The following is a 27947-nucleotide window of genomic DNA, read 5'->3' as shown; positions in this document are numbered from 1 at the left end:
AAATGCTAACTGTAGTGGGGAGTATTTATGGTATGCACTTGGTCTTATCCGAATGAGTGCTTCTGCATGCAAAATGGCATGTCCCCATACAGAGGTTGGAATTTTTGATCTCATGATCAATGGTCTTGCAATCAATTGCAGACGTTTAATTAATGATTCCGCCAAGCCATTTTGTGTATGAACATGAGGTACAGAATGTTCAACTTCAATTCCCGTTACCATACAATAATCATTGAATGCTTGGGATGTGAATTCACCAGCGTTGTCTAGTCTAACTCTCTTAATGGAATAATCAGAGAACTGAGCTCTTAATTTGATTATTTGAGTTAGAAATCTCGCAAATGCAATATTTCGAGATGATAATAGACAAACATGTGACCATCTGCTGGATGCGTCAATTAATACCATGAAATAGTGGAATGGTCCACATGGTGGATGTATTGGTCCACAAATATCTCCTTGAATTCGTTCAAGGAATTTTGGTGATTCTTTATCAATTTTGGCTGGCGATGGCCTTATGATAAGTTTTCCAAGAGAACATGCGGCACATGTCTTTTTATTCCCATGATATATCTCCTGGATTTTCAATGGGTGTCCATGTGAGCTCTCTATGATTTTTCGCATCATCGAGGTGCCTGGATGACCGAGGCGATCATGCCATAATGTGAAATCTTCTGGATTTCTTTTAATCACTAGATGCGATTCGATTGCACTTATATGAGTATAATGCAATCCTGAAGGAAGTTTTGGAAATTTTTCCAATATAAGCCTTTTTCCCGATTTATCAGAAGTTATGTACATATACTTCTTTTCATTCTCAGTTGCAGACTGAGTATCATATCCTTGAAGATATATGTCTTTGAAACTCAACAAATTCCTTTTAGATTTTGGAGAATACAAGGCATTTTTTATGGAAAACTTGGTTCCATTAGGCAACATAAAGTTGGCCATACCAGTTCCTTCAATCACGTCTACAGGACCTGATATTGTATTGACAATCATGTTTGTCGGTTTTAAGTTAGAGAAATATCTTTTGTCCTTTAGAATAGTGTGTGTTGTCCCACTATCTGGTATGCAAATTTCTTGAGCCATTTCCTTGGAGATTGTTTCATCCATTTCTGTGATTAAGATAAACATCAATAAAAAGAAAGTAAATTTTATTCATGAAAGGAAAACACACAATAATTATATATTAAATTGTTGTTAAAACAACATTATTTTTCAAAATAACAAAAGCATAATATTATATATATGGCATAACTAGAGACTATTTCAGCAGTCTCAATACAAGCTCTTTAGTTAACCGCATGAGCGGTCTCATTAATCTTTTCCGCTATTACGAGTGCCACAAATAAATCCGAAAATTCGGTATACCCTTATGACATATACAGTTTTTGCTGGGTAATGTGGTTTTCATGAAACGTGGTATACGTTTTCTCAAGTATCTGAGAATCAGTGATAATATCACCATAATATTTTAGTTTAACCACAATTTCTATCATAGCGGAATTATAATCCATCACTTTATCAAAGTCTTTGACCTTTAGACTTTGCCATTCATCCCAAGCAAGTGGGAGATTTATTGCCTTTCGATTATCAAATCGAGCCTTTAGGGATTCCTAGATCTCTCTGGGATCTTATATGTGTGCATAATCACATATCATACTTTCATCAAGGTGTCTTAAAATAAAGATCACCAATTTTTCCCTTTCTTGAACCGTCGAAATATTATTCTCTTTTACGGTTTTTATTAAGCCAAGAGATTGTAAATGTAATTCGACGTTGGCAATTCAAAAAATATATAATTGGCCAAAGTGATGTGCAGAGCCAAAAACTTAAGCTTCTCAATATTTGCCATTTGTTTTCTAAAATAAAAACATGGAATATTATTAGAAATCTTTATTTAATTTATTTTAAAACATATTTAAAATAAACCGTTTACATTAATAATGCAAGCGATTACAAAAAGAAAAAACGTACAAACAAATAAACTAATATTCAAACGAAATTCTTGCGGAGTAAAATCTACAACGCAAAGATTATAAATACACATAATAATGATTCCAAAAACAAATATTAAGAATAATCGAAACATTCTTCAAAACTTCAAAACTTCAAAATTCTTCTTCTTTTTTCAGAGAGATTTTTTTAGAGAGATGAAAAAATTTTGTTTTGATGAAATGAATGAGAAAATGAATGAATTTATAGATTGAAAAATACTATTCCTAGCCGTTGGAAAAAGTTGAATTTTTTGAAAAAATTTTGAAATTTTTCTTTGAGACCGTTGGCGGAAAAATATTTTTTAAAAAATTAATCTGAAAAATTAGAGATCAATCAGATAAAAATTATCGATTCAAATAAAAATATTTATACAGGTGAATAAACCATAATATAAACAAATAATTCACAGTGATATTATGGTGACGAATTATCCACATAGAAACAGTAAATATATATGTGGCGGCTCAGCCGACCGATAGCAGAAATAAATATTTAAAGCAGTGCATAAAATTAAGGCGGCTCAGCCGACCGGCAACAGAAATAAATATTTAAAGCAGTGCATAAAATTAAGGCGGCTCAGCCGACCGGCAACAGAAATAAATATTTAAAGCAGTGCATAAAATTAAGGCGGCTCAGCCGACCGGTAGCAGAAATAAATATTTAAAGCAGTGAATAAAATTTCAGGTGGCTCAGCCAACCATATAGTTTCTTTTATTTATTTATATAATTTTCTTTTCTCCCTTTTTTAGCCAACCATATAGTTTCTTTTATTTATTTATATAATTTTCTTTTCTCCCTTTTTTTTTTTCTCATATTTTTTCTTTTAACGAGGCGACATACTGCCCGGTATAATACCGTATTTTTTTTTTCAGCGATCATAGAGTGATCGTGCTGATAACGTGTTATAATAATTACTTTATTTTATGGTGTATATAAATATATTTAATGGAGAAAGAATTTATACCCGCAGAAGGATCGGGATACTGAAAATAAAGAGATGAGAGGAGGAGAGAGATTTCTTATAACTTCTTATTGTTGAAGTATGAATTGTGATTTACAACGAACGAATTCGTTCGTTTATATAGACAGGAAAAAGTAAGTTACTATGCATGCATAGTGACGATGGGCTCCACACAAAATATTATTTTACGATCGTTTACGCATGTGTATTTGATGTTGCAGCTTTCCTTGACTTTTACAACAAAAAACAAAAAACTATATAAAGAAAAATTGGACAAATCTACCAATTTTTAATCAAAAATTTCAGGAATTTTTCCAATTAAAACGATCAATATCAATTTTTATTGAACACTGGCAAAAAAGTGTTCTTACTGAATTTGGTAATTTCTAGATTCGTCTGAAACGGTAAAGATTAGCGTCCGTTACGGAAACGGTATCTGCCGTGGGGAACAGTTCACGGCGTTAAAGATCTCAGTTAAAACTTCCGTCAAAAGTCAGCGAGGTCAAACTCTATAAATACATCCCCTAAAAATTCGCCGCTGTCAAAGAAGACTTGTCACTGTTTCTCTCTCTTCTCTTCTGTTTTTTTTTCTGGGAAAACGCAAAAATTTTCTCGGAAAAAAAAACTGAAGAGAGGGGTTTTCGAATTCTCAGAAACTTGGCGAGTAAGTTTTATCGAACACCAGTTCCGATTTCACTAAGAAGAATCGCTTCACGGATTTTTATTTCGAGGTATGGCCATTTTTTAATTTTACTTTCTTGGTTTTTTCGATCTCTATGAAGAATCGGTCAATTTCTTGCTTGTGTTTTTTCCGATCATGAATCGCGAATTTTATAGGTTTCGATGATCGGGAAATGTGTGTAGAAATTCGAATTCAATTTTTGACTTTGGGAGATTTATGTCGCGCTTTTCTCTGGAGAAATACTCGTTAGATGATCCGAGACTTATCTTTAGTGATTAAGGATTGAATTATTGGTTTCGTGTTTTGTGATTAGTGATTTACTTCGTCTTTGATTTTGTAAAAGTGTGAGAATTAGTACTAAAATCTTAATTTTCAGAAACCTAAATTAAGATTAGTAATCGGATAAAGTTTTAAGACTTAGGCCAGCCTGTTTGGTTTTGTGATGATAAAATCCGATTAAGACGTTGACTTAAAACTAATTTTGTGGCCGTTGTTTAGTTATGCTTTTAAGCTAATTTTAGCTTTGAAGAATTCTAATTATATATAGATGAGAACCAAAGTTTTTAAGGTTATATAGTTTGCTTATGTTCAAGAGAAAAAAAAAAAAAAGGTTATATAGTTTGCTAAGATAAAAGTAGACGCATGTTCATCATCTATACAAAGAGGTTTGTGTTTTTGGAATCTTTTTTTTTTGTGCTTGATCCGAATTTTTAACATTTGTAATACTCTGAGCTTAATTAGAAAATGGTGATTGATGTTGTTACTGTTCCATGACTAATTCCTGTGGTCATTGTTTCTCATTCAGGTTCTTTGCGATTGATGCGATTACGAGATACATTTCAGCTACGGTAATTCGAACGAAAGCCTAATCATAGGTGGTTCAGGATTGTCTTAACTTCGATATGAACATTTGGCAAATATTGCTTGGCAAGATGTGAGTTAGAAAGCTCTTCAGTTCCAGAGTTCCTGAATCCGTGCAGGAACTTGGGTCTTTCTAAAGCTCACAGGAGAAGAATAAGGTTGATTCCTGGGATTTCAGCCTTTATTCCTGTTGAGCTCTCTTCATTCCCAGGAATTTAGGATAGAAGTGTACAGTTGGAATGTCAGTTGCTAGTGTAGCTTTGAGTCCAGCCCTGGAGGAACTTGTCAACTTTCCAGGTACTATTGGACGGTTTGGTTTGAACTTAGACGACCCAATCCTGGTTTTTCTGACTATTGCTGGATCTGTGATCCCTAAACGGGTCATGGAGTCAGATTCAATAGCATCTGTGAAGCTAAGGATTCAGAGTATCAAGGGGTTTTTTGTGAAAAAGCAGAAACTTCTATATGATGGTAGAGAGCCAACTCGAAATGATTCCCAAATTCGAGATTATGGCCTTGCTGATGGGAAACTGTTGCATTTGGTTATTAGACTTTCAGATCTTCAAGCCATTTCTGTAAGAACTGTTGATGGGAAAGAGTTTGAGCTCGTCGTTGAGAGGAGTAGAAATGTTGGTTTCGTGAAGCAGCAAATTGCTTCAAAGGAAAAAGAGCTCGGAATTCCCAGGGATCATGAACTCACATTAGATGGTGAAGAGCTGGATGACCAGAGACTCATCACTGATCTCTGTAAAAATGGAGAGAATGTGATTCACTTGCTGATTAGGAAATCTGTTAAAGTCAGAGCTAAACCAGTGGGGAAGGATTTTGAGGTGTTTATCGAAAATGTAAATCACAAGCACAATGTGGATGGTAGAAGAGGAAAAAACATATTATCACAAGCGAAGCCTAAAGAGTTCTTTGTGGAGCCTGTTATTGTTAATCCTGAAATTAAACTGCCTTTATTGCTCAAAGAACTTATCAGCTCCACTTTAGAAGGCTTGGAGAAGGGAAATGGCCCGATTCAATCATCTGATGGATCAGGAGGAGCTTATTTTATGCAAGATCCATCCGGACACAAGTATGTCTCTGTCTTCAAACCCATTGACGAGGAGCCAATGGCTGTGAACAATCCGCGCGGACAGGCTGTTTCAGTTGATGGCGAGGGACTAAAGAAAGGTACACAGGTAGGTGAAGGAGCTATGAGAGAAGTAGCAGCCTACATTTTGGACTATCCCATGAGTGGACCACTAACTTTTCCTCATGACCAAACCGGTTTCGCTGGAGTTCCGCCAACAACAATGGTCAAATGCTTGCACAAGGATTTCAACCATCCCAATGGTTACAGTTTTGCTCCTGAGAACACAAAAATCGGTTCACTGCAGATGTTTGTGAGTAATGTTGGAAGTTGTGAAGATATGGGATACCGAGTATTCCCTGTCGATCAGGTTCACAAGATATCAGTTCTAGACATAAGGCTGGCTAATGCCGATCGACATGCTGGCAACATTTTGGTCAGCCGAGACGGAAAAGATGGCCAGATGGTGCTTACTCCAATAGACCACGGCTATTGCTTTCCCAATAAGGTAAAATGACTCTACTATATACAAAGCAAACACAAGGATCTTCGGTATTCGCACCTTGTTTTCTTAATTTCATAACACCTTTGTTCTTGCACAGTTTGAAGATTGCACATTCGAATGGCTATACTGGCCTCAAGCAAAAGAGCCATACTCTTCAGAGACAGTGGAATACATCAAATCCTTGGACCCTGAGCAAGACATCGAACTTCTGAGATTCCATGGTTGGGAGATTCCGCCTTCATGCGCCCGTGTCCTCCGTATTTCAACCATGCTTCTAAAGAAAGGTTCTGCAAAGGGTCTCACACTTTTTACCATCGGAAGCATAATGTGCAGAGAAACACTCAAGGAAGAATCCGTGATCGAACAAATCATACATGATGCAGAAGCCATAATGCCCACAGAGACAACCGAAGATGAGTTTATCAGCACCGTCTCTGCCATCATGGACAACCGGCTCGACCAGTATGCTTGGAACTGAAAAATATCGTTATCGTTCCTTCACCCCAATCTTTGTTTGTGATTGTTCAACAGATGTATATCCAGTGTCCGTAACTATAAATAAGTGTCACTGTCTTTGAACTAATCCTTAGCTTTTGGAAACAGTGGTTTGATAAATGATGATTGGATTATAATATAGTCTTTTGTGTTATGCAAACTCATACATGTATATTATATTTTCCATCAAAACCACTGCGCAAATTTGATCATTCACAGATTACAGTTATAAACAAAATGGAAGAAAATAAAAAGGTTTCAAAGCATTTGAAGCAACGAAAGTAGAAGTCAATGATTAAACTGATGCAAAACATATTCACCATTAAACATAGGATCCCACCATTGATGAATCCCATGAGCTCTCTTAAAATCCGGCGATTTGCTAGCGTTTATCGTCATATACGCTGATGGCAAAAGATGAAGAGGCTCTGAACAAGAATCTGAAGACGGTCCTCCTCCTCCTCCTCCTCCTGACAACAGACTCCTAAGTGAGTTCCTTGTAGCAATTCTTTCGATTTTACCGGCTCCGATCTCAAACATTTTGTTTCTGTGCTTGAAGTAACCAATGTATTCTGAGCATATTGTATCTAACGGATTCACATACAAATATGGCATCCATGATGCTAACTTCGTAAAGGAATCGTCTTCTAGACCCTGTAAATAAATTTAAATTCAATTTCTTGTAAGGTTCGAACCAATAACCTCAGAGTATAGTTTTATTAAGTTGAATTAGATAGTAAATAATATTTGTAGGTATATATATATTTCAATAATTTGATTTTTTTCTAGATTTTCTTTTATCAAAGCTTCATAAAAAAAAAACCAAATATTATTTTTCCTAGCTAATTGATATGGATATTTTGCAAAATATATATATAGGGATATAGAATTAGAATTTTGGTTATTAATATTACAAAATAATTTTTTTTCGAATTATTAAATGGATGAGTACGTACCTTATGATGGTGGCGACCCTTGACGGCGATGGCTACTCCGGCTTTGACAAGACTTCCAGCGAATCGAACTCCATGTTTAAGCCTCTCACTCTTCAATAGCTTCTCTATTGGAATCGACGAGAAAGGAGGATTGAATAGGTAACTCTCAAGAGGAAAACCAGACCTCGTCATAATCTTCCCGGCAAGCAAAGCCACGGCAGCTCCAAGAGAATGTCCGGCAAGCCACACAGCTGTATTACCAGTTTTAGCCACCGCACTTTGAATCACCTGAACCGCATGCACGAACCTAAAGCTGTCGTGGAGACTGTCTCGGATGCAACGTAGGTCGAGCCTAATGTCACGTGACCGAGAGTGCCGTTTCAAGATCGTGCCACGGAAAGCGATCACGTGACGAGGAGGTGGTTTCGAGTGAGGGGTATTATGGTAATTGTAGGAGAAGAAATGTTTGTATTCAAAAACGGCGCCGTATATGGATCCGTCTGAGTCGTCGATTAGGGTTTCGGCTAAAGTGAAGTTGAAAAACTCCCACCAATGATTGGCTTGTGACTTTAGACCAATCCTGTTTTGTTGTCTGTCTCGTTCCAATGTGTACACTGCTTGTACCAAACATGATGCCACCGAGGTTCTATGGTAAGAATTATTCCTATCATAAGACACAAGTTGACTTTTAGCTTTTTGTTGTTTGTTTGAATGTAATATTATAATGCAACTTGTTGTAGAAGTGAACGATTAGAGAATTATAGAGTTGACTATGGCTAAACTCTTTGACTTAGCAAAAATAGGTGATGAGTTTTTTTTTTTTTTTTAATTTTTTTTGTAAATTTGTTTTTGCAAGATGAATATGTGGTTAAAAATGAAAGATATGAACTAGAAAATATACCAATCAATGGAAGTTAAATGGATGGGACCAGAAATGCTAAAGATTTCTCTTTGAGATGCCATTATCCCCTCTTTCACAATAACATCATCATCGTCTTCTTCCATGTTTTCTCTACCTTATCATCTAAAATAGATTGTAGAGAAACATCATTAGTTGTTTTTGAATTTATCATAATCAACCACTTTCTTGGATGCATGAATGCAGGAAAGTGAGGAAAAAACAAAAAAGAACTCCAACAAAATTGGTGAAAATTTGTTTTAGTAACGCTATAAAAGAATTAGAAAACGGAAATCAATTAAGAAAAGAGAAAACAACATACCCCTTTTTCCCGCAAAGTTGTATCAGAATGAATCCAATCTGCAAATGAATCCGGTGAAAGAAAGTAGGGAATTATAGAGTTTTCTACAGATTAGCTAGATGGCTTTTCTTCTTGTGGGTATTGAAGTTTTATGGATTTGGAGACATTAATTGCCTAATGGGACCATCTCTTTAACACTGAAACGTGCAAAAGTGTATCAACAAGTACTTTATTTACAAATTGTCAATAAAAATATTCTGCAAGAAAAATATATTTTAGTTTTAATTGTTGGACTTCTCTTAAGGAATATAATAAGGAGAAATGTATTACTCTCAAATGTTTTTATCATTTACAAGTATTTTTTAAAAAATATTTAAATATATGGATCCTACACTCCTTAGTACCTTTTTTTTTAATCTCCTCAATATACCTCTTATTATGACGAATTATAGAACAAAACTGATCCTCTACAAAATTGAAAAAAAAATATGATGAACATATTTTTAAATAATTCAAAATTACTATGACAAAATTTAGACACACACACACACATATATATATATATATATATATATATATATATATATATATATATTCTAACTTTTTATTAAATGTTTATAGAAAAAAATTTTTGATACAAAATAAAGTTGTTTTAGAAGTTGCTTTATAATTATCTTACAGAAATTGGTTATTTTTTTGTTTTGGAAGCAAAAATGATTGGAAGAGGTACAAAAAACATGCTCACGTAAACGTAGGATCTCACCAAGACCGGCTTAATTTATATGAGAGGCCTAAAACTGATTATTTAAATATGGTCAATTCTTTTATTAATATATTTTAAATATCATATATGGTATGGTTTTTATTAATCACTTAAATTTTGTTAATTATGATATGTTTTAATTAATGAATCATACGGTTATAAGTTATAACATTATATTTCAGTTATATATTATCTTTGTTAAAAGTAGTTTACTTTACAAAAGAAAAAAAACATTATAGTAGTTTTAAGTAAATTATCATAGCCCAAACAATTACATGGCAAAGAAAAATCAAACAACAAAAATAAAAACTAAAAGATGCAAAACAAAGGGCAAACGGTATAAAACATGGGAACATAGAGACAAACACGAAATTAGAAGAAGTGGAAACTGATCACCTGAAAAGGCATAAAGCCATTTAACCAAACGAAATGTGACCATCATTTTTATTGTTTATTGTATGGTCAATTGGTGCAATTTGCCTTTAGACTTGGGTCTAATGCAGCAGCTTTCCCAATTTTCCCTCAGAGTAGGGTCTCGCTCCCACCACTGATGAAGTCCATGCGCTGTCATAGACGTAGTAGGTTTGTTCTTGTTGACAATCATATCTGCTGAAGGAAGAAGGTGAAGAGGTTCCGTTGACAAATCCGACGATGATGATTTTCCTTTTCTTTCGAGCAATAGACACCTAACTGACTTTCCAGAACCGGCTTTCTCGATTTTGCTTGCACCGATCTTAGACATGAAGGTTTTGCGTTTGAAGTAATCGATGAATCCTGCACATATTGGATCTGCTGAATTCACATATAAATAAGGTATCCATGATGCTGTTTTTGGATCTTCTTCTTGAACCTATAATAATTTAAGACAAACAGTTTCTTGTAAGAAAATCAACTTGAAAATAGTACTATATATATTTTAAAAAACTCAGTCAAGTAGGGCAAATATTATTTATTTACATGTAGATCGGTTAAGGCAATGGCTACGGTAGCTTTGACGACACTCTTGGTGATTTGAAACATACCTTTAAGCATATCTCCCCCAGGTAGCTGTTCTAGAGGAATAGACGAGATGGGTGGGTTGAATATGTAACTTTCGAGGAAATATCCGAAACGTGTCATGGTCTTTCCAGCCAACAACACTAGGGCGGCTCCCAAAGAGTGTCCAGCAAGCCATATAGCTGAATGGTTATGTTTGTCCACCACATTGCGGATTGCTCGTATGGCGTGCATAGACCTACTGCCATGATGGAGGGTGTTAATTAAAGCTGATTTTGAGGTTGAGTTTGACGTCAGATATCCAAGTTTCTGACTCTAGGATTGTGCCGCGGAACGCAATCACGTAACGTGGAGGTACTTTCACGTGAGGGGTATTTTGGCAAAAGTTGGAGAGCTTATATTCGAAAACGGCTCCATATAACGGCACCATATATGGAGCCGTCGTAGTCGTCGATCAAGGTTTCGACTAAAGAGAAGTTGAAGAAATCCCACCAGGGCATGGCTAGTGATCCGGAACCTACCCGTCTCTCTTGCCTGTCCCGTTCCAATATGTACACTCCATTTACCAAACTTGATGCTACTGAGGTCCGATGGTACGAATTGTTCCTATAAAAAAAAAACAAATTATTCTTAGAATTCGGATATATATTGGATATTTATTTTAATTTTAAATAAGTAGGCGATATCAATATGGATCTTCAGAGATCAACTTTTACTAAGAAACTCCTCCTCACGGCACATGAATTCATAGAGTTTTAATTAAAACCTTCCATCGTCTATCATAAAAAAAAAAAAACTTCGTAACGCTTTAAGTTTTATAATTTGGTTGTTGAAAAGTTGTGTTTGAGCCAAAAAAGAAAGAAAGAAAGAACGTTCTATAATTCATGGAAAGCCTAGATAGTTCTGTATTTTTAGCCTCTAATTTTCACGCTTGTTGTCTAGTGTTGTCGGGTCAATTTATTAAATCAGGTTAGTGTAATCACGGAACAGTAAACGCCGTTTAAAGATTTTAAATTGCAATTGACGAGATTAATTAAATTTGCTTATTTGGGATGAATTTAATAGACTGGGTGGAATTCGAAAGTTTATATATAGTAAATTCAGAGAAAATTAGGTAGAGGTTTAATTTACTCTCCACTCTTTCATCGAAATTGTTTCAATTTCCTATATTTGCGTACAATGGTTGTTTTGTATCTATTCTGTACCTTGTAAACTTTTATGATATCAATATATTTGATTTGCCGAAAAAAAAAAAACGTACAGACAGTCCATAATTTATTTCCTACAGACGCCTTTAATTGTCAACATTTGCTTTATGCACGGTTACAAGAAAAAAAAAAAAAAACAATAAAAGAAGCATAGTAAATAAAATGTTACCAATCAATAGATGTAAGATGGAAGGGGCCAGAGATGCTGAAAATGTCTCTATCTGAGTCTAAGGCCACCACTCCTCCTCCCATCATTTGTCTGAGAGAACCTCGTCCCATTTCTTCTTCCTCTTCTTGTTCCTATAATCTAAGATATTATTACATTATTGCCAAATTAGTAATCAAATTGATTTAACGTGAAATGGTGAAGAACAATATGTAAATGTACTACAAATGTTGGTCTATACATGTTATTACCAATATTATCTTCACATATACACTTAGTAATACATTTATTTGGCAATATGAGGATAACGAGGGATAACTGCCGAAAGAAAATCGTTGCACGAGACTAAATAAAAATGGAGAAAATGTAAACTACAGAATAAAAACAATTGCAATGGTTGCATCTTTTTGGCCACTGCGAAACCTTTCTACTAAATGCATGTTGTGTAAACTAATCAAGATCTCTGATTGCCAATAATTAAAACAAAAGAAAGGAAAAGCTGATATTTATGTGTTTTTAAACGACAGATTCTAAAAACATTGTAGAGATTTCTTTTTAGAAGGAAAGAAAATAACAGAAAATGGTGAAAATAACTAAATAAGAAAACCAAAAGTAAAACGTTTACCCTTTTCCGTGGTCTTACAGATCAATCAGAATCGAATTTTATCGAATCTGATGCAGTAGCTTAAGAGTTCTTTTAAAGAAAACAAACTAAAGGAGTTCTTCTGCTGTTTTTTTTTTTTTTTTGAAATTTAAGAGTTCAACAAAAGAAGAAGTCATGAGTTGTTGTTACACAGAAAAAAGCATCTTGCTGTTAATAAATATGCTAAAAATATAAAAGACTTTTTGGATCCGGAGACTTTGAGATTACCCCTTCAGCACTGACACAAGCACACTGAAACGAGCCAGACCGTATCAACTACTTCTTTATTTACAAATTGACAAAATTTATAAAAATTAATTAGCAAATTAAAAACATACTTAAAAGCCTGAATCAATCTTATTGAGAACGGGTACTACTGTTTCGATTTTTGAAATCATATATAAAGTAAAAGAAACCTTATGTCTCCATTGGGACACAATCAAACTGATTAAAATAGTCATATATTTAGCTTAGTATATAAGTTTTTTTACTTAACTTTTCTATCGGTTGATCCAGTCAGCTCCGGTAGAAATGCAACGAAGTGCTTTAGACTGCACTTCTTCTCGAAGGACCACTACACTGTCTAATTTAGAATGTTTTTGGACTAATGCATAGAGGTAGCCGCATCCCACTACTATGTAAATTGTATGAGCCTTTAGCCTGACCTCCTACTTGTTTCCTCAAACTGTATGATCCTAAAAGATCATAGTCTTGTATTGTTTATTTCTTTAAATTTAATGCACCGAATTAACAAAAAAATAGTCATATACTACCCTAAAACAAATTTTGATTATGGTGTCAAACAATCTTCCTCACACCAGTTTCCAAGATTTGTTAGTAAAAGATTGGAGTCACATACGACGCTCCATCTTGAAGGAGCACGTTTGTATCCTGACTAAACAAAAAAAATAATAATGAAGTCGTTCATCGATCCAATGCGAGAAAGCAACCAACTTGGCCCTCCAATGGAAATGTATGATGGAACTAATAAGCTTTCCAAATTACCAAATTAATTATAAGTTGGAATTTGTATTTTAGGTCAACGCTACTATATTCACTTAACCCGAATTCATGTAGTGTCAAATTAAAATACGCTAAATAATCAAAGTTAAAACGGAAAAAAACGGGAAAAAAGGTTCAAATGTCAAACATCAAGTATCATCATATCTTCTTAACAAGTAAAAAATATACTGCCTCTTCCATGTTTTAGGTTTCTTACACATACCAAAAGGTTCTCTAAAATGACAATTGTAATCTTTTTTTTTTTTTTCTTTTGGTAGGGAAATGACAATTATAATCTTGTTTTTAATAAATGTTACACAAGTTCTTTTTATTTTAATAATAAATCTTATAGGGGTAAATTGAGAAAAAGAACAACAATAACTACACCTATAGAAAATTGAAAACATGTAATTTTTTGAAGGGTAATATTACTGAATAGCCAAATAAACCACTGAAATTAAGAAAATAATAGAGAAAAAGTTTTTTGTTGCAAAATAGTCAAGGTCCCATGTTGTCAGATAATGTGAAATACCAAAACTATCCTTTGTTGCGTGACCGGAAAAACGTTTACAAGATACGTATAAGGATTACATTGTGTATTATTTTGGACTTCATATGATCAATTTGCATTTTCTGGAATTGAAGGGTTAAGTTGCAAAAATAGACGAGTTGAAGAGTTTTTTTTGCACAAAACACTTTTTTAAAACCAATGATCAATTAGAAAAGATGATTTATTTAACAAAAAAAAAAGTAAAAAGTAATGTTGTTGTTTATCAATTTATTTGCTTTCTTACAAATACACAATGACAATATTATTATATATATAAATATTTTTATTTGACTTTCTCTTTATATATTATAAGTGAATTAAATTCTATTCATGAACATAGTTCTTTTTAGTTTACGGAGTCAAATCGTTAAAGCTTTTAGATAATATTGTTGAAGTTCAAGTAGCAAGAAAATAAGATTTAGTCTTACTAATTTTTAGTCTTAATCACTAAAAAAATTACTAATCACTTATAGTCTTACTAATTTTTGGATTGCCACATCTCGCCTTCCTAAAGCTTGTATTAAGGAAATCGATAAGATGTGCTCGGCATTTTTTTGGTCAGACCCTTCTTTGAATAACAAAAAAGCAAAAGTAGCGTGGGCTGAGGTTTGCACACCAAAGAGAGAAGGAGGCTTGGGTTTGAGATCACTTGAAGATGCGAACAGAGTAAGCATGTTAAAGCTGATTTGGCGCATTCTTTCTGCAAGAGGCTCTTTAAGGGTGGACTGGGTTAACAGGTATCTAATCCGGAATGGCTCCTTCTGGGCTGTGAAAGAGACCACCACATGCGGCTCATGGATATGGCGAAAGTTGCTTAAGTATCGTGATATCGCAAGACAGTTTCATAGAGTTGACGTTAAGAATGGAGAAACCACATCTTTTTGGCACGACACATGGTCTGACCTAGGATGCCTTAAGGAGAAGCTAGGTGGGCGAGGTTGTATTGATTTGGGGATCCCTTTATCTAGCTCAGTGAAGGAAGTGATAGCAATGTCTAGAAGACGAAAGCATCGCCAGGAAGTGCTGAACCGTGTTGAAGAAGAAATTAAAAAAACAAGACTGCAGCTGAGAGGAAATGAGACAGATACGGCTCTATGGAAAGGAAAAAACAGCTGCTATCGCAAGAGATTCTCGACCAGAGAAACTTGGGAGCAAATCCGCACTGCGAAACCGATGATGGAGGGGTCCAAGGAGATATGGTTCACACATGCGACTCCAAAATATGCATTTATCACTTGGCTAGTGTTTAAAAACAGGATCGCAACAGGGGAAAGAATGTTGACATGGAAGCAGAACTCAAACACGAGCTGTGTGTTCTGTGGTGTACCTATGGAAACCAGAGATCATCTGTTCTTCACGTGCCCGTATTCGAAGACAGTTTGGAAAGAATTGGTTCAGGGGCTTTTGTTGGATAAGTTCTCGGAGAGCTGGCCAGAGATCATGAAACTTCTCAAAGGAGAAGGCATTGATAAGACAAAAACATTCCTGCTCAAGTACACATTTCAAAACACCATTCATTTAATCTGGAGTGAAAGGAATAGAAGGAGACATGGTGAACAGCCCTCACCAACGGAAATACTTGTCAAGTTGATCGATAAAAATGTACGAAACCGATTGAGCACAATCGGAGGGGGAGAAGCCACAAGCGGCATCCACGCTTGGTTTGCGTCAAGGCTATAGAGAAGACTCAGTTTTTCTTTTCAAAGTTTCAAAAATGTTTTGAATTGCATCGCATTGAGTTGTAGAAACGTTTATTTTTCTTTTGAATATAATTTAACATTAAATTCAAAAAAAAAAAAAAGATTTTACTATATACATTATCATCTTTGTTTGACCATTAGAAAATGAAATTTAACCCAATTTGTAGCCAATCATAATTGAAGAGTCTTCACATCATAAACTTCACTAATTATATATAGCAGACATGATCACGATGTAGAAGAATCCAAACCAAGCTTATTCTAGGTTTTGTAGAGCTAACTAAAAGAGATAAACGAGATTGGAAATTGAATAACTTTATTGATGCAAGAAATGTAAAAGAGATTTAAGTTGTCACCAAAACTATAAATAAATTCTAGATAATTTTATATATAAGATGGAGAAGAGAGTTGCACAATGGGCAACTCCAAAATTACTTCTCCTTTTTCTTCATTACACAAATTTATTTTTTTGTTAAAGGATTACACATTACACAAATTTATATATGAATCTACTTCTCCTTTTTTCATTACACAAATTTATATACTTTTCTTTTATGAATAGTAGAGATCGATTGTTACATTTTAGGAGGGGATCGCATTAAATCTATTTTCATGCATAACCTATATATAAGTCAGAACAATATATTGTTCACAACCTTACATATATATTGTAGTATTATAGACATCATATTCGAGTCAATCGTAATATATAAATTATAAATGTATGTCTAGTTTAGTTTGTGAAATTTTACATAAATCATTTTTAATAAGTTATGCAGTTGGCAGCAAAATGATTGAAAGAGGTACAAAACATGCTAATATGTAGGATCTCACCAAGACCAGCTTAATATATGAGAGGCCAACCAAGTGTCAATAGCTCAATTGGTAAATATTTTCAGGCAAAGTTTAAAGATCGTCGGTTCGATTAACACTTGGAAGGAAACCATATAAAATGATGTACACTCAAAAATTTTTGGTTATTTCAAATATTTATATATATATATATATATATATATATATATATATATATATATGAGAGGCCTAAAACTAATTATTTAAATATGATCAATTATTTGTATTAATATATTTTAAATATCATATTCACTCTATTTCAAAATATAGGATGTTTGGGTTAAAGGCACATATTTTAAGAAAATTTATTTTCTCTTTTAAAACTATCATTTAAGAGTTTATTTAAAAAATTCAACCAATTAGAAAATAGACTGCAAAATACAAAAAGTCATAAAATATCAAATATATTTAAAGTTGCATAGAAAATTGGAAAACATCATATATTTTGAAACAAAATAGACACTTTAAAACATCTTATATATTGAAACAGATAGAGTAAATGGTATGGTTTTAATTAATCACTTATATATTTGTTAATTATGGTTTAATCAATTAACCACACGGTTATAACATTATATTTCAGTTATTATATATTGTATCATCTTTGTTAAAGAAAACATAAAGAAATTAGGGAGATTGACACAAATAGCCCCAAAAAGTTGTTTTTTCCAAAAATAGCACCTCATTTGAAAAGTTTCACAAATAGCACCATAAACTTCAATTAAACTTAATGAAAATATAAGATAGAAAATAAAAAAGAGAGCAAACACTAATCTAATATTAAATTGAATCAAAATTGTTTTTAAATAGTGGAAATATATACCCTAATTTGGAAATAGGGAACCCAAATGTAATACCACAAACTAATATTAAAATAAAAATCTCTTTTAAATGGTGAAAATATATATCCTAAATTGAAAATAGGGAACCCAAATATAATACCATAAACTAATATTAAAATGAATCAAAATCTCTTTTAAATGGTAGAAATATATACCCTAAATTGGAAATAGGGAACCCAAATATAATATTTTAAATTTATTTCTAATTTATTTTGTTGAATAGCTTTTATATAAAAGTTGTGGTATTATTGAAAAAAAAACTAGTGATAAAATTTTTAGAACAAAAACACTAATAGTAAGTTAACTAGTGCTATTTTTGGAAGTTTATGGAGTGTGTGCTATTATTGTCAATAAAACTTGTTTTAGGGCCATTTTTAGGAATTTCTCAAGAAATTATTATAAACAGTTACATGGAAAAAAATCAAAAAAAAAAAAAAAACTAAAAGAAGCAAAATAAAGAGAAAGAGGTATAAAACATGGGAACATAGAGACAACCAATACACGGAAGGAACCAAAAAAAAAGGAAAATACAAATTAGAACAAATGGAACCTGAACCAGATATATACATAAAAGGCATAAAGCCATTTAACCAAACCACATGTGACCCTCGTTTCTATTGTATGGTTAATTTCTGCTATTAATTGCCTTTAGAGTTGGGTCTAATGCAGCGGCTCTCCCAATTTGCTCTCAGTGACGAGTCTCGCTCCCACCATTGGTGAAGCCCATGAGCTGTCATAGACGTAGTAGGTTTGTTCTTGTTGACAATCATATCTGCTGAAGGAAGAAGGTGAAGAGGTTCCGTTGACAAATCCGACGATGATGATTTTCCTTTTCTTTCGAGCAATAGACACCTAACTGACTTTCCAGAACCGGCTTTCTCGATTTTGCTTGCACCGATCTTAGACATGAATTTTTTGTGTTTTAAGTAATCAATGTATCCTGCACATATTGGATCGGCTGGGTCCACATATAAATAAGGTATCCATGATGCTTTGTTTGGATCGTCTTCTTGAACCTGTAATAAATTATATACACCGTTATTTGTAAGAAAATCAATAAGCCTAACTCACACCCAAAAGCTGCCTCAAGAGTGAAAGTTTGGTTGTTTGCCTCATACTTACTCGTATATATTATCCCACAAATTATCAAAGTCTCGATGTGAGATATAATATAGGAGTTTTTGCAAAAATGCCATTTTTTCAATGCCATTTTTCAAAAATACCCCTTTTTAAAAACCTTATAAAAAATACTCTTAAAAATATAAGATTTACTCAAATATGTATGTAATATTATTAAAACATACACAAACTACATTTCTATGTATCTAAAATCTTATAAATACTTTATAAATACCTTATAAATACATTTTAAATACCTTTAAAAACCTTTAAAATATCTTGTAAAACCTTTGAAAAACCTTAAAAATCCTTTAAAATAACTTGTAAAACCTTTTAAAACACCTTATAAAACCTTATAAATACTTGGATCGAGTCTTCAAGTAGTAGTTACAATCCATAAGTACCTTATAAACCTAATAAAACTTTATAAAAATTTCAGATTTAAAAAGGGGCATTTTTGAAAATAGACATCTAAAAAGGACATTTTTGAAAAAGAACACACCAAAAGGGGTATTTTTAACAATTTCCCTATAATATATTCTAACAAACTTTGAACTAGTACTTATTATATATTGTTAAGAAACTCAAATCAACAAAAAATGACAAGAGTGGATATAACTTGATATTTTAGCCTCTCACGTACAAGATGAGTTCTTAATAACTTAACCACCATAGTTAATTAAACCAGTTATATTGATTCTTAAGTAGATCAGTTTGATTTTTTATAAAGATTATTTATTTACCTGTTGATCGGTTAAGGCCATGGCTACGGTGGCTTTGAGGACAGTCTTGGTGAGTTGAAACACACCTTTAATTAAATAATTAAAAAAATATTTATGACAAAATTTACATACAGATATTCTGAATTTTTACATATTTTTATAGAATGTTTTTTTGATAAAAATAAGAAATTTGTTTTAGACGTTGATTTATTAAGTTTATAGAATTTTTTTTTACAGCAAAATGATTGGAAGAGGTACAAAACATGCTCACGTAAACATAGGATCTCACCAAGACCGGCTTAGTATATTAGAGGCCTAAAACTAATTATTTAAATATGGTCAATTCTTTGATTAATATATTTTAAATATATAAATAGTATGGTTTTAATTAATCACTGATATTTTTGTTAGTTATGGTATGTTTTAATTAATTTATCATACGGTACCATATAACAATATATTTCAGTTATATATTATCTTTGTTAAAACTTAAAAGTGGTTTCTTTTACCCAAAAAAAACATAAAACTAGTTTGAAGTAAATTATTATAAACAATTACATGGACAACAAACCAAACAAAAAAAAAAACTAAAAGAAGCAATATAAAGGGAAAAGGTTATAAAACATGGGGACATAGAGACAAACACGAAATGGAAGATATAAAAGGCATAAAGCCATATAACCAAACCAAATGTGACATTCATTTTTATTGTTTATTCTATGGTCAGTTGCTGCAATTTGTCTTCATAGTAAGGCCTAATGCAACAGCTTTCCCAATTTTCCCTCATGGCCGAGTCTCGCTCCCACCATTGATGAAGTCCATGAGCTGTCATAGACTTAGTCGGTTTGTTCTTGTTTACAATCATATCTGCTGATGGAAGAAGGTGAAGAGGTTCCGTTGACAAATCCGATGATGATGATTTTCCCATCAATAGACTCCTAACTGACTTTCCAGCGCCGGCTTTCTCGATTTTGCTTGCACCGATCTTAGACATGAAGGTTTTGTGTTTGAAGTAATCGATGTATCCTGCACATATTGGATCTTCTGGGTTCACATATAAATAAGGTATCCATGATGCTGTTTTTGGATCGTCTTCTTGAACCTGTAATAATTTAAGACAAACACGGTTTCATTTGTAAGAAAATCAACTTGAAACTAGTATTATATATCTTTAAAAACTCAATCAACATGGAATCGCAAGCGGATGAAACTTGATATTTTAGCCTTTGACTAACACGATAAGAGATTCTGGTCCGTATACTTCTCTAAAGCCGGGGACAAGAGCATTTACTATATATGGTATCTTCCTAAGTGTCACTCGAACCAACAACCTCTAAACTTTGCTTGAAATACTTTACCAATTGAGCTATTGACACTTGATAAACACAACGATGAGTCTTAATTAATGGATGAACCATCCTAATTAGTTATGAAAACTAGTTATCTTAAGTTGATCAAACATTTTTAACTTTTTCTAAAGATTATTTATTTACCTGAAGATCGGTTAAGACCATGGCTACGGTGGCTTTGACGACAGTCTTCGTGAATTGAAACACACCTTTAATCTTTTTTCCCCCAGGTAACTGCTCTAGAGGAATACACGAGATGGGTGGGTTGAATATGTAACTTTCGAGGAGGAATCCAAAACTTGTCATGGTCTTTCCAGCCAGCAACACTAGGGCGGCTCCCAAAGAGTGTCCAGCGAGCCATATAGCTGAATGGTTGTGTTTTTCCACCATATTGCGTATTGCTCGTATGGCCTGCAAAGACCTACCACCTTCATGGAGGGTGTTGAAGCTGAATTTGAGGTTATGTTTCACATCAGTCATCCAAGTTTCTGACTCTAGGATCGTGCCGCGGAATGCAATCACATAACGTGGAGGTGCTTTCACATGTGAGGTATTTTGGCAAAGGTTGGAGAGCTTGTATTCAAAAACAGCACCGTATATGGAGCCGTCGTAGTCGTCAATCAAGGTTTCGACTAAAGAGAAGTTGAAAAAATCCCACCAGGGCATGGCTTGTGATTCGGAACCTACCCGTTTCTCTTGCTTGTCACGTTCCATTGTGTACACTCCATTTACCAAACTTGATGCTACTGACGTTCGATGGTACGAATTGGTCCTATTAAAGAAATAGAAAACAATTATTTTTAAATAATATATTGGATATTAATTTTAATTTTAAATGAGTTATCGATATTCGATTTCCAAAGGACAACTTTTACTAAGAAACTCATGCACGGCACATGAATTCATATAGCAAAAAATAAAAACTTCTAGTGTCTATCATAAAAAAAAATATAACTTTGTAACGCTTTAAGTTATATAGTTTGGTTATTGAAAAGTTTTGTTTGAGCCAGAAAAAAAAAGTTCCCTAATTTATTATTTCCTACATCAATTTTCAAACTCGTTTCATATACCACCTCAATCAATAGTAAATTTAAAACCATATTTTTAAAGTTGGTTTACCAATCAATAGATGTAAGATGGAAGGGGCCAGAGATGCTGAAAACGTCTCTATCTGAGTCTGAGGCCATCGCTCCTCCTCCTATCAATTTCCTGAGAGAACCTCGTCCCATTTTTACTTCTTCCTGTTCCTATAATCTAAGATATTACATTGCCAATTAGTAATCAAACTAATTTTAAGTAAAACGTTGAAGAACAACATGCAAATGTATGATTACCAAAAATTAGGACTAAAGAAAGAAAAGTTCATAGTTATGTGTTTTCTACTCTCCTTTTTTTTTTTTTTTTGGGTTTTTCATGACTATATATCAGTCATTCTTTTACATAAAATGCAGTTTTTTTATTTAAAAAAATGTAAAGATATTTTTTAAAAAGGAAAGAAAATAAGAGAAAATGGTGAAAATTAATAAGGAAAATAAAAGTAAAAAAAAAAAAAAAAAATACCCTTTTCCGTGGTCAATCAGGAGCGAACTTAATCGAATGAAGTAATCTTTTAAAGAGAACAAACTAATTAAAGAGTTCCTCCATTTTTTTTTTTTGGGTTTGAGTTTACACAGATAAGCATATTGCTATCTATATAGATGCTAAAAATAAGAAGACTTTTTGATCCGGAGACTTAGCTTTGATATTGTTCCTTTAACACTGACATGAGCCAGACCGTATCAACTACTTCTTTATTTACAAATTGACAAAATTTCTACAAATTAGCAATTAAAAACATACTTAGATGTGTGAATTAATCTTTGAGACCGTGTACTACTGTTTCGATTTATCAAATCATATCTATATGTGTTTGGAAAACAAATCTTCTTTCTTCTTATTGGGACACATAATCAAACTAATTAAAATAGTCATATAAACCCTAAAACAAAATTTTGATTATGGGGTCAAACCAATCTTCCTCACGCCATTTCCAAGATTTGTTAGTAAAAGATTGGAGTCACATACGTACGACGCTCCATCATGAAGAGCATGTTTTTATATATTACATGTTGTATCCTGACTATTCACTAACCGATAAGATCAAACATAAACTCTGGATTAAAATCATACGCTATGATTTCCTAACATTGTATTAAAACCATATATACACTATGAAAATTAACTCACAATCATGGTTTCCTTAATTGATAACCTTTCCAAATTACCAATATAATTAGAAGTTGGAATTTTATAATTTATGTCAACGCTACCATATTCACTTAACCCAAATTCATGTACTGTCAAAATAATCAAATGTTGAACATCAAGTATCATCATATCTCCTAAAACTAAAAAAATATACGGCATCTTTTTCATTTCTTAGGTTTTTTCATACAAATTAATAAGTTTTCTGAAATGACAACTATAATCTTGCTTTTTACTAAATGTTACACAAGTTTTTTTGTTTAAATAATAAATATCATAAAGGTAAATTGAGCAAAAGAACAATGACTACACTTAGAAAATTGAAAACATGTTGTTAAGTTCTATGGACTTCCAACTCAAAACCAATTGGCAATGAGTGGAGTGGTCCATATCCCTTATATATTACTTAGGATCCCTTCCAACTTCCGATGTGGGACATTATGTCCTAATACGTCCCCTCGAGATGATGACTCTTTGGCCATTAATCTCGGAATGTACGGGCTTAGATCGACGGCATCAATTTTGGGCCTTGTCGATGATTGGACCATCTTTGGGTCGGATCGGGTTGGACATGTGTGGATCGGGCTCTGATACCATGTTAAGTTCTATGGACTTCCAACTCAAAACCAATTGACAATGAGTGGAGTGGTCCATATCCCTTATATATTACTTAGGATTAATTAGAAACATGGATTAATTAGAAATAGAGGAATATATATATATACATATATATAACAAAAAATAATAAAGGAATATTGCTGCTTATCATTTGACCTTATCTACACATTGTTATAAGTGAAATTAAATGGGATTATTACGGGTTTTGTCATTTTTTGGAGTATCATTTATGGATTTTGTCATTTTCTCTAAAAATTTACGGATTACCATTTTTGAAGATTTAAAAATTTTCAATTTCAATTTTTTTTCGCTAAAATACATATTTTTTTATTTATTCACATGAAAAGTCAAGATGAATATTTTAGATACACACGTACGTATATGCATATTCAAAATAATGTATTTACGTTCCATTTTTCATCTTAAATCTTATGTGGCTGATAAAAAATTTCAAAAATAATATCTTCCAAATGTTTTCAAATCGTGTTCAAAAACGGTTGTTCTATCTCGTGGTTTAGCAAACAAATATATACGATTTGGATGCATGCATGGAACATAACCTCTATCTTCATCGGAATAGTTCCAACATGTATTTTAAAACACTCTAGTAGTCTGTACAATTACAAACATTTGAAATTTTGAACATATTTTTATTAAAGTTATTTTCACGTTTAGCATAGAAAAAAGATTTGGTCTCAGATTTTGGCAAAGTGAAAATTTATTCTCACGTGGTGGCAGTTAAGCCAAATTGTGACGAAAATACCCTTAACGACGAAAACTAAACAACAGAGTTAATTTCGGTTTAGTTGCTTTCTTTTGTTTTACATCACACGGTTTAGTTAGTTTTGAAAAAAAAAAAAAAAAAACTTTCGTTGCAGAAACTGTTGAAGAAAACGAAGAAGAAGAAGGAGAGAGAGACGGAATTCATTATCGGGATCCGATTCTCTTCAGATCGATAAATCCATGGCTGCAGCTGGAAACAAGAGCATTAACGCCAAATTGGTCAGTCTTATTAGCTCGATTCTTTTGAGCTCCCTTTGAATTTTTTTTTGTTTTCTCTCCGATGATTGTGAAATTGATTGAATTTGCAGACCCTTTTGTTAGATTTTCAGTTTCCGGATGTGATTCTGTTTCTAATTTGGAGAATTTTGATCGGATTTTGTTGTTAGGGTTTATGTTGGATTTTTATTTAGGTGTTTTCGTAATAGGGTTTTAGTGATTTATCTCGAACCAGGATTATAGATATGAAGATGCTTGCAAACATTCTTGATTGTTTTTTTACTTATTTTGATTTGTTTCTGTGTACTACTTGGTTAAGTCTTCAGGTGTTACTTGGAGATGTTGGAGCTGGAAAATCAAGTCTTGTGTTACGTTTTGTCAAAGATCAGTTTGTTGAATTCCAGGTTAATGGCTCTTCTGTTATAATGATCATCTTGTTGTTTTCACATTCTTTGTGTTCTTCTTGACTTTGATATTTGTTTATGTTATAGGAATCAACCATTGGTGCTGCTTTTTTCTCACAAACGTTAGCTATCAACGATGCAACTGTCAAGTTTGAGATTTGAGATACAGCGGGTCAGGAACGGTACCATAGTTTGGCTCCAATGTACTACAGAGGTGTTGCTGCTGCAATCATTGTCTTTGATGTTACGAATCAGGTACAGAATGATAAAACTCCATGCTCTCTATTGATCAGTAGATGCAATTCAGTGGCGTTCTACTAAATTATGTTTATTTGAATCTTTTGCTATCTTCTTAGGCCTCGTTTGAGAGGGCAAAGAAATGGGTTCAGGAACTGCAGGCACAAGGTATTGTATAGCTAAGTTATGGCTTTGATTTTTCTTTGTTAGTTTATGACTAACAGTTGCAGGCACTGTCTAGCTTTAGTCTCTGTTTGTTGGTTTTACTAAATAAATAATATATTATAGGTAACCCTAATATGGTCATGGCCCTTGCTGGAAACAAATCTGATTTATTAGATGCAAGGAAGGTGACTGCAGGGCAAGAGAACAAACAATCACAACACCAAACCAGAGAACCAAGAATCTGCAGAGCTTTGTGTTGCGGTAACAAAGCAAGACTCAGCATTTCTTCTTGTTCTTCGGCAGAATCAGACAAGAGTTCAAGATTTTCAGACCAGCACGGTTCGCTCTCTAGCTTGGCACACTACATGGTTCAGGAGAAGCTAGAGCAGATGATCAGAGAGACACAAGAAGCCACACATCAAGAGAAGATAAGACAACAAAAGATGAGAAGAAGAAGAAGAAGAAGTGAGGGTAGCATCAGTAGCACTAAGTTCATAGTGATGATGGCGATGGAGAAATGTTCTTTTGATCCAAGAGAGGATTTTAGAGACTCCATGGTTGAGATGATTGTGGCAAACAAGATCAAAGAAGCAGATGAACTTAGAAGCCTCTTGGAGTACTATCTATCGATGAACCCTCGCGAATACCGGTCTGCCATTCTCGAGATCTTTTACGAGGTTTGTGCTGATCTGTTTCGTAGCTAAGAGAGAACAAAGACCAGTTGTTTCTTTTAATGTTTGTGTAAGATACCCGGTTTGTAACAAACCGGTGTTATGGGTAATAAATAGACTGATTCAGATGCCATTTTATAAACCAAAATTAGAAACCTGAAATTACAAAAATCTGAAATGAGATACAATTTCGATTTCAATTTGGTAACCCCTTTGTTGACAACCTGATCTGAACCAAACTAATTTCAGTTTTAGTTGATCAGACATTTCACAAACTGTAAACATTCAACCAAACTGAACCAGAAAATCCGAAATGCCAGACATAGTGCACACTGCACACCCTCCTAGTTTACGATAAACACTTCATTTTAAAAAAAAAAAAACTTTAACAAATGTGAATCAATGTTTAGTCTTGGCTTAGCAAAATCATAACCGGCCGATCCAATTACGTATCTATGTATATATATTCCAAGAGTAACATCCATTATGCATTATAACTCTCCAACAGGTAAAAGAAGCTATATAACAGTTACAACAATATCAAACACAAGACACATAGTTCTATATATGTTACTAGTTTGGAGACAAATTTGTTTATGTTCACAGTTTATCGGTTTTACATTCTTTTGGAATCTTGGGTTTTAATGTGGAAACAAAAATATGTTATTAATATACGGTTCTTATGGAATTATAATGCGTTTTAGGGATGGATTTATATAATTACGTTTTCTACTCCTAGAATAGGGTTTTTAATTTATGAAGTATTCATGGTTTGTCTGGGAAATGAAAGAAAAATGAATTATATATCGGTCATAGATGCAGCCTGGAGAGCCCAGGAAAAGAGAAGTATTGTACCTAGGGAGGGGCAATTCTCACAAAAATATCGAATTATTTTATGTACACAGACATATCAGAAACGTACATAGTTATATGATGGCAAACATTAAACGTACGTACACCGACAAAAAATGTGGTACACATGGTCCAGACATAAACGTACACTATCTACACGGTGACAAAAAACAAGGACATAAAACTAAATAGGATTTTTGCAAGTCTTCTTGTTATGACCTGCTTTTCTACATCTTGTACACTGATTCGGAAAGAGTCTTTCTGTCTTTTTTGTAGTGTGTTATAACAAAAAAAACTTCTTAACCAAATTAATTACTTACACGATCAATGCTTGTCTTGGCTCCAAACTTTGTAAATCAACAAGATCAAAACTTCTCCAGCATCACATTCGTTCAGACTAATTTGTTTGTTTGATGGTTCATGCTTAGCTCTTACAATTATATTCACACGTATAAACTAATATTACAACAAGTAATGATGAGTTTTGCATTAAATGTGACAAGAGTCTTGTCTAAACTTTTTAGGCATTAAATACTGATTTATATAGAATTGAACCTAACGTATGATAAAAAAACACAAACACGGCACAGGGAAACTACCAAATTATCTGCCAAGATAAGGCCGAGTTCGAAGATGTTGGGCGCAACAAACTTCTTAAACACTCTCACGACAAATACACAAATTGTCCACCCAGTGATCTGAGGATACAATTCGGAGATGGTGTGATACCCGTCCATCACACGGTTAGCAAGAAAAATCGAAAGACTTTGTGTTTGATTGATGTAACTGCCGAATGTGAAAGGGTTTCCGTGTTACCTTCGCAGCCTGTATCTTGTACACACTCTGTAGTGTACGTACATTGGTACAAACTATGTTGACACGTACGTCTTGGAGTCACCGTTGGTGTACGGTCACATGAGAAATGTTATCTCCGTCAGGTGCAGTAACTAGCCGATTATCATTCAGTGTCCCACTTGGGGAATCTCCAATACCACGTTCGATAACATCATCCCCAGAGACATCGTCTATACCATTAATATTGGTATCGGTGTTACCTTCGCAGCCTGTATCTTGTACACATTTTGTTGTGTACGTACATTGGTACAAACCATGTTGACACGTACGTCTTGG

The 27947-nt window shown here is 33.5% G+C and overlaps 4 protein-coding genes and 1 pseudogene across 5 annotated transcripts; 2 read left to right on the top strand and 3 right to left on the bottom strand.

The window, feature by feature from the left end:
- The first annotated feature begins 3503 nt into the window (after positions 1-3503).
- LOC9308171 (phosphatidylinositol 4-kinase gamma 3) lies at positions 3504-6740 on the top strand. The gene is made up of 3 exons (XM_021021686.1): positions 3504-3693; positions 4450-6088; positions 6183-6740. Exons 2-3 carry the CDS (start codon positions 4745-4747, stop codon positions 6561-6563), a joined length of 1725 nt encoding a protein of 574 aa, XP_020877345.1. The 5' UTR covers positions 3504-3693; positions 4450-4744; the 3' UTR covers positions 6564-6740.
- Positions 6741-6759: 19 nt separating this feature from the next.
- Positions 6760-9168, bottom strand: LOC9308170 (GDSL esterase/lipase At4g10955). Its single transcript, XM_002872055.2, has 5 exons — positions 9119-9168; positions 8736-8971; positions 8417-8539; positions 7537-8179; positions 6760-7234 (listed from the first exon to the last, which is right to left on the bottom strand). Exons 3-5 carry the CDS (start codon positions 8518-8520, stop codon positions 6869-6871), a joined length of 1113 nt encoding a protein of 370 aa, XP_002872101.1. The 5' UTR covers positions 8521-8539; positions 8736-8971; positions 9119-9168; the 3' UTR covers positions 6760-6868.
- A 503-nt stretch (positions 9169-9671) lies between these two features.
- On the bottom strand, positions 9672-12588 carry LOC9308169 (annotated as a pseudogene).
- Positions 12589-19847: 7259 nt separating this feature from the next.
- On the bottom strand, positions 19848-21908 carry LOC9310244 (GDSL esterase/lipase At4g10955). Its single transcript, XM_002872052.2, has 3 exons — positions 21746-21908; positions 20771-21398; positions 19848-20379 (listed from the first exon to the last, which is right to left on the bottom strand). The coding sequence occupies exons 1-3, from the start codon at positions 21853-21855 to the stop codon at positions 19990-19992; spliced, it is 1128 nt and encodes a 375-aa protein (XP_002872098.1). The 5' UTR covers positions 21856-21908; the 3' UTR covers positions 19848-19989.
- A 2490-nt stretch (positions 21909-24398) lies between these two features.
- Positions 24399-26019, top strand: LOC9308167 (probable transcription repressor OFP9). 2 transcript variants are annotated; one of them, XM_021022937.1, is made up of 5 exons: positions 24399-24490; positions 24814-24891; positions 24979-25146; positions 25248-25296; positions 25417-26019. In XM_021022937.1, the coding sequence occupies exons 3-5, from the start codon at positions 25093-25095 to the stop codon at positions 25995-25997; spliced, it is 684 nt and encodes a 227-aa protein (XP_020878596.1). In that variant the 5' UTR covers positions 24399-24490; positions 24814-24891; positions 24979-25092; the 3' UTR covers positions 25998-26019. The 2 variants fall into 2 exon arrangements, with proteins under 2 accessions (XP_020878596.1, XP_020878597.1); XM_021022938.1 differs by having other exon boundaries at positions 24400-24490; positions 24807-24891.
- Positions 26020-27947: the final 1928 nt, after the last annotated feature.

The sequence above is a fragment of the Arabidopsis lyrata genome (assembly GCF_000004255.2).
Source record: "Arabidopsis lyrata subsp. lyrata unplaced genomic scaffold ARALYscaffold_6, whole genome shotgun sequence".
NCBI lineage: Eukaryota > Viridiplantae > Streptophyta > Magnoliopsida > Brassicales > Brassicaceae > Arabidopsis > Arabidopsis lyrata.
Note: the sequence above shows the minus strand (reverse complement) of the source record. Positions and strands in the feature narration are given on the sequence as shown.

Coding starts and splice junctions, on each gene's coding strand:
- LOC9308171 (XM_021021686.1), top strand. CDS start 4,745: ATGTCAGTTGCTAGTGTAGCTTTGAGTCCAGCCCTGGAGGAACTTGTC. Junction 6,089..6,182: donor GCTATTGCTTTCCCAATAAG/GTAAAATGACTC, acceptor GTTCTTGCACAG/TTTGAAGATTGCACATTCGA.
- LOC9308170 (XM_002872055.2), bottom strand. CDS start 8,520: ATGGAAGAAGACGATGATGATGTTATTGTGAAAGAGGGGATAATGGCA. Junction 8,180..8,416: donor CATTTAACTTCCATTGATTG/GTATATTTTCTA, acceptor GTCTTATGATAG/GAATAATTCTTACCATAGAA. Junction 7,235..7,536: donor AGGGTCGCCACCATCATAAG/GTACGTACTCAT, acceptor ATTTATTTACAG/GGTCTAGAAGACGATTCCTT.
- LOC9310244 (XM_002872052.2), bottom strand. CDS start 21,855: ATGGGACGAGGTTCTCTCAGGAAATTGATAGGAGGAGGAGCGATGGCC. Junction 21,399..21,745: donor CATCTTACATCTATTGATTG/GTAAACCAACTT, acceptor TTTCTTTAATAG/GACCAATTCGTACCATCGAA. Junction 20,380..20,770: donor TGGTCTTAACCGATCTTCAG/GTAAATAAATAA, acceptor AAATTATTACAG/GTTCAAGAAGACGATCCAAA.
- LOC9308167 (XM_021022937.1), top strand. CDS start 25,093: ATGTACTACAGAGGTGTTGCTGCTGCAATCATTGTCTTTGATGTTACG. Junction 25,147..25,247: donor TCTTTGATGTTACGAATCAG/GTACAGAATGAT, acceptor CTATCTTCTTAG/GCCTCGTTTGAGAGGGCAAA. Junction 25,297..25,416: donor TCAGGAACTGCAGGCACAAG/GTATTGTATAGC, acceptor AATATATTATAG/GTAACCCTAATATGGTCATG.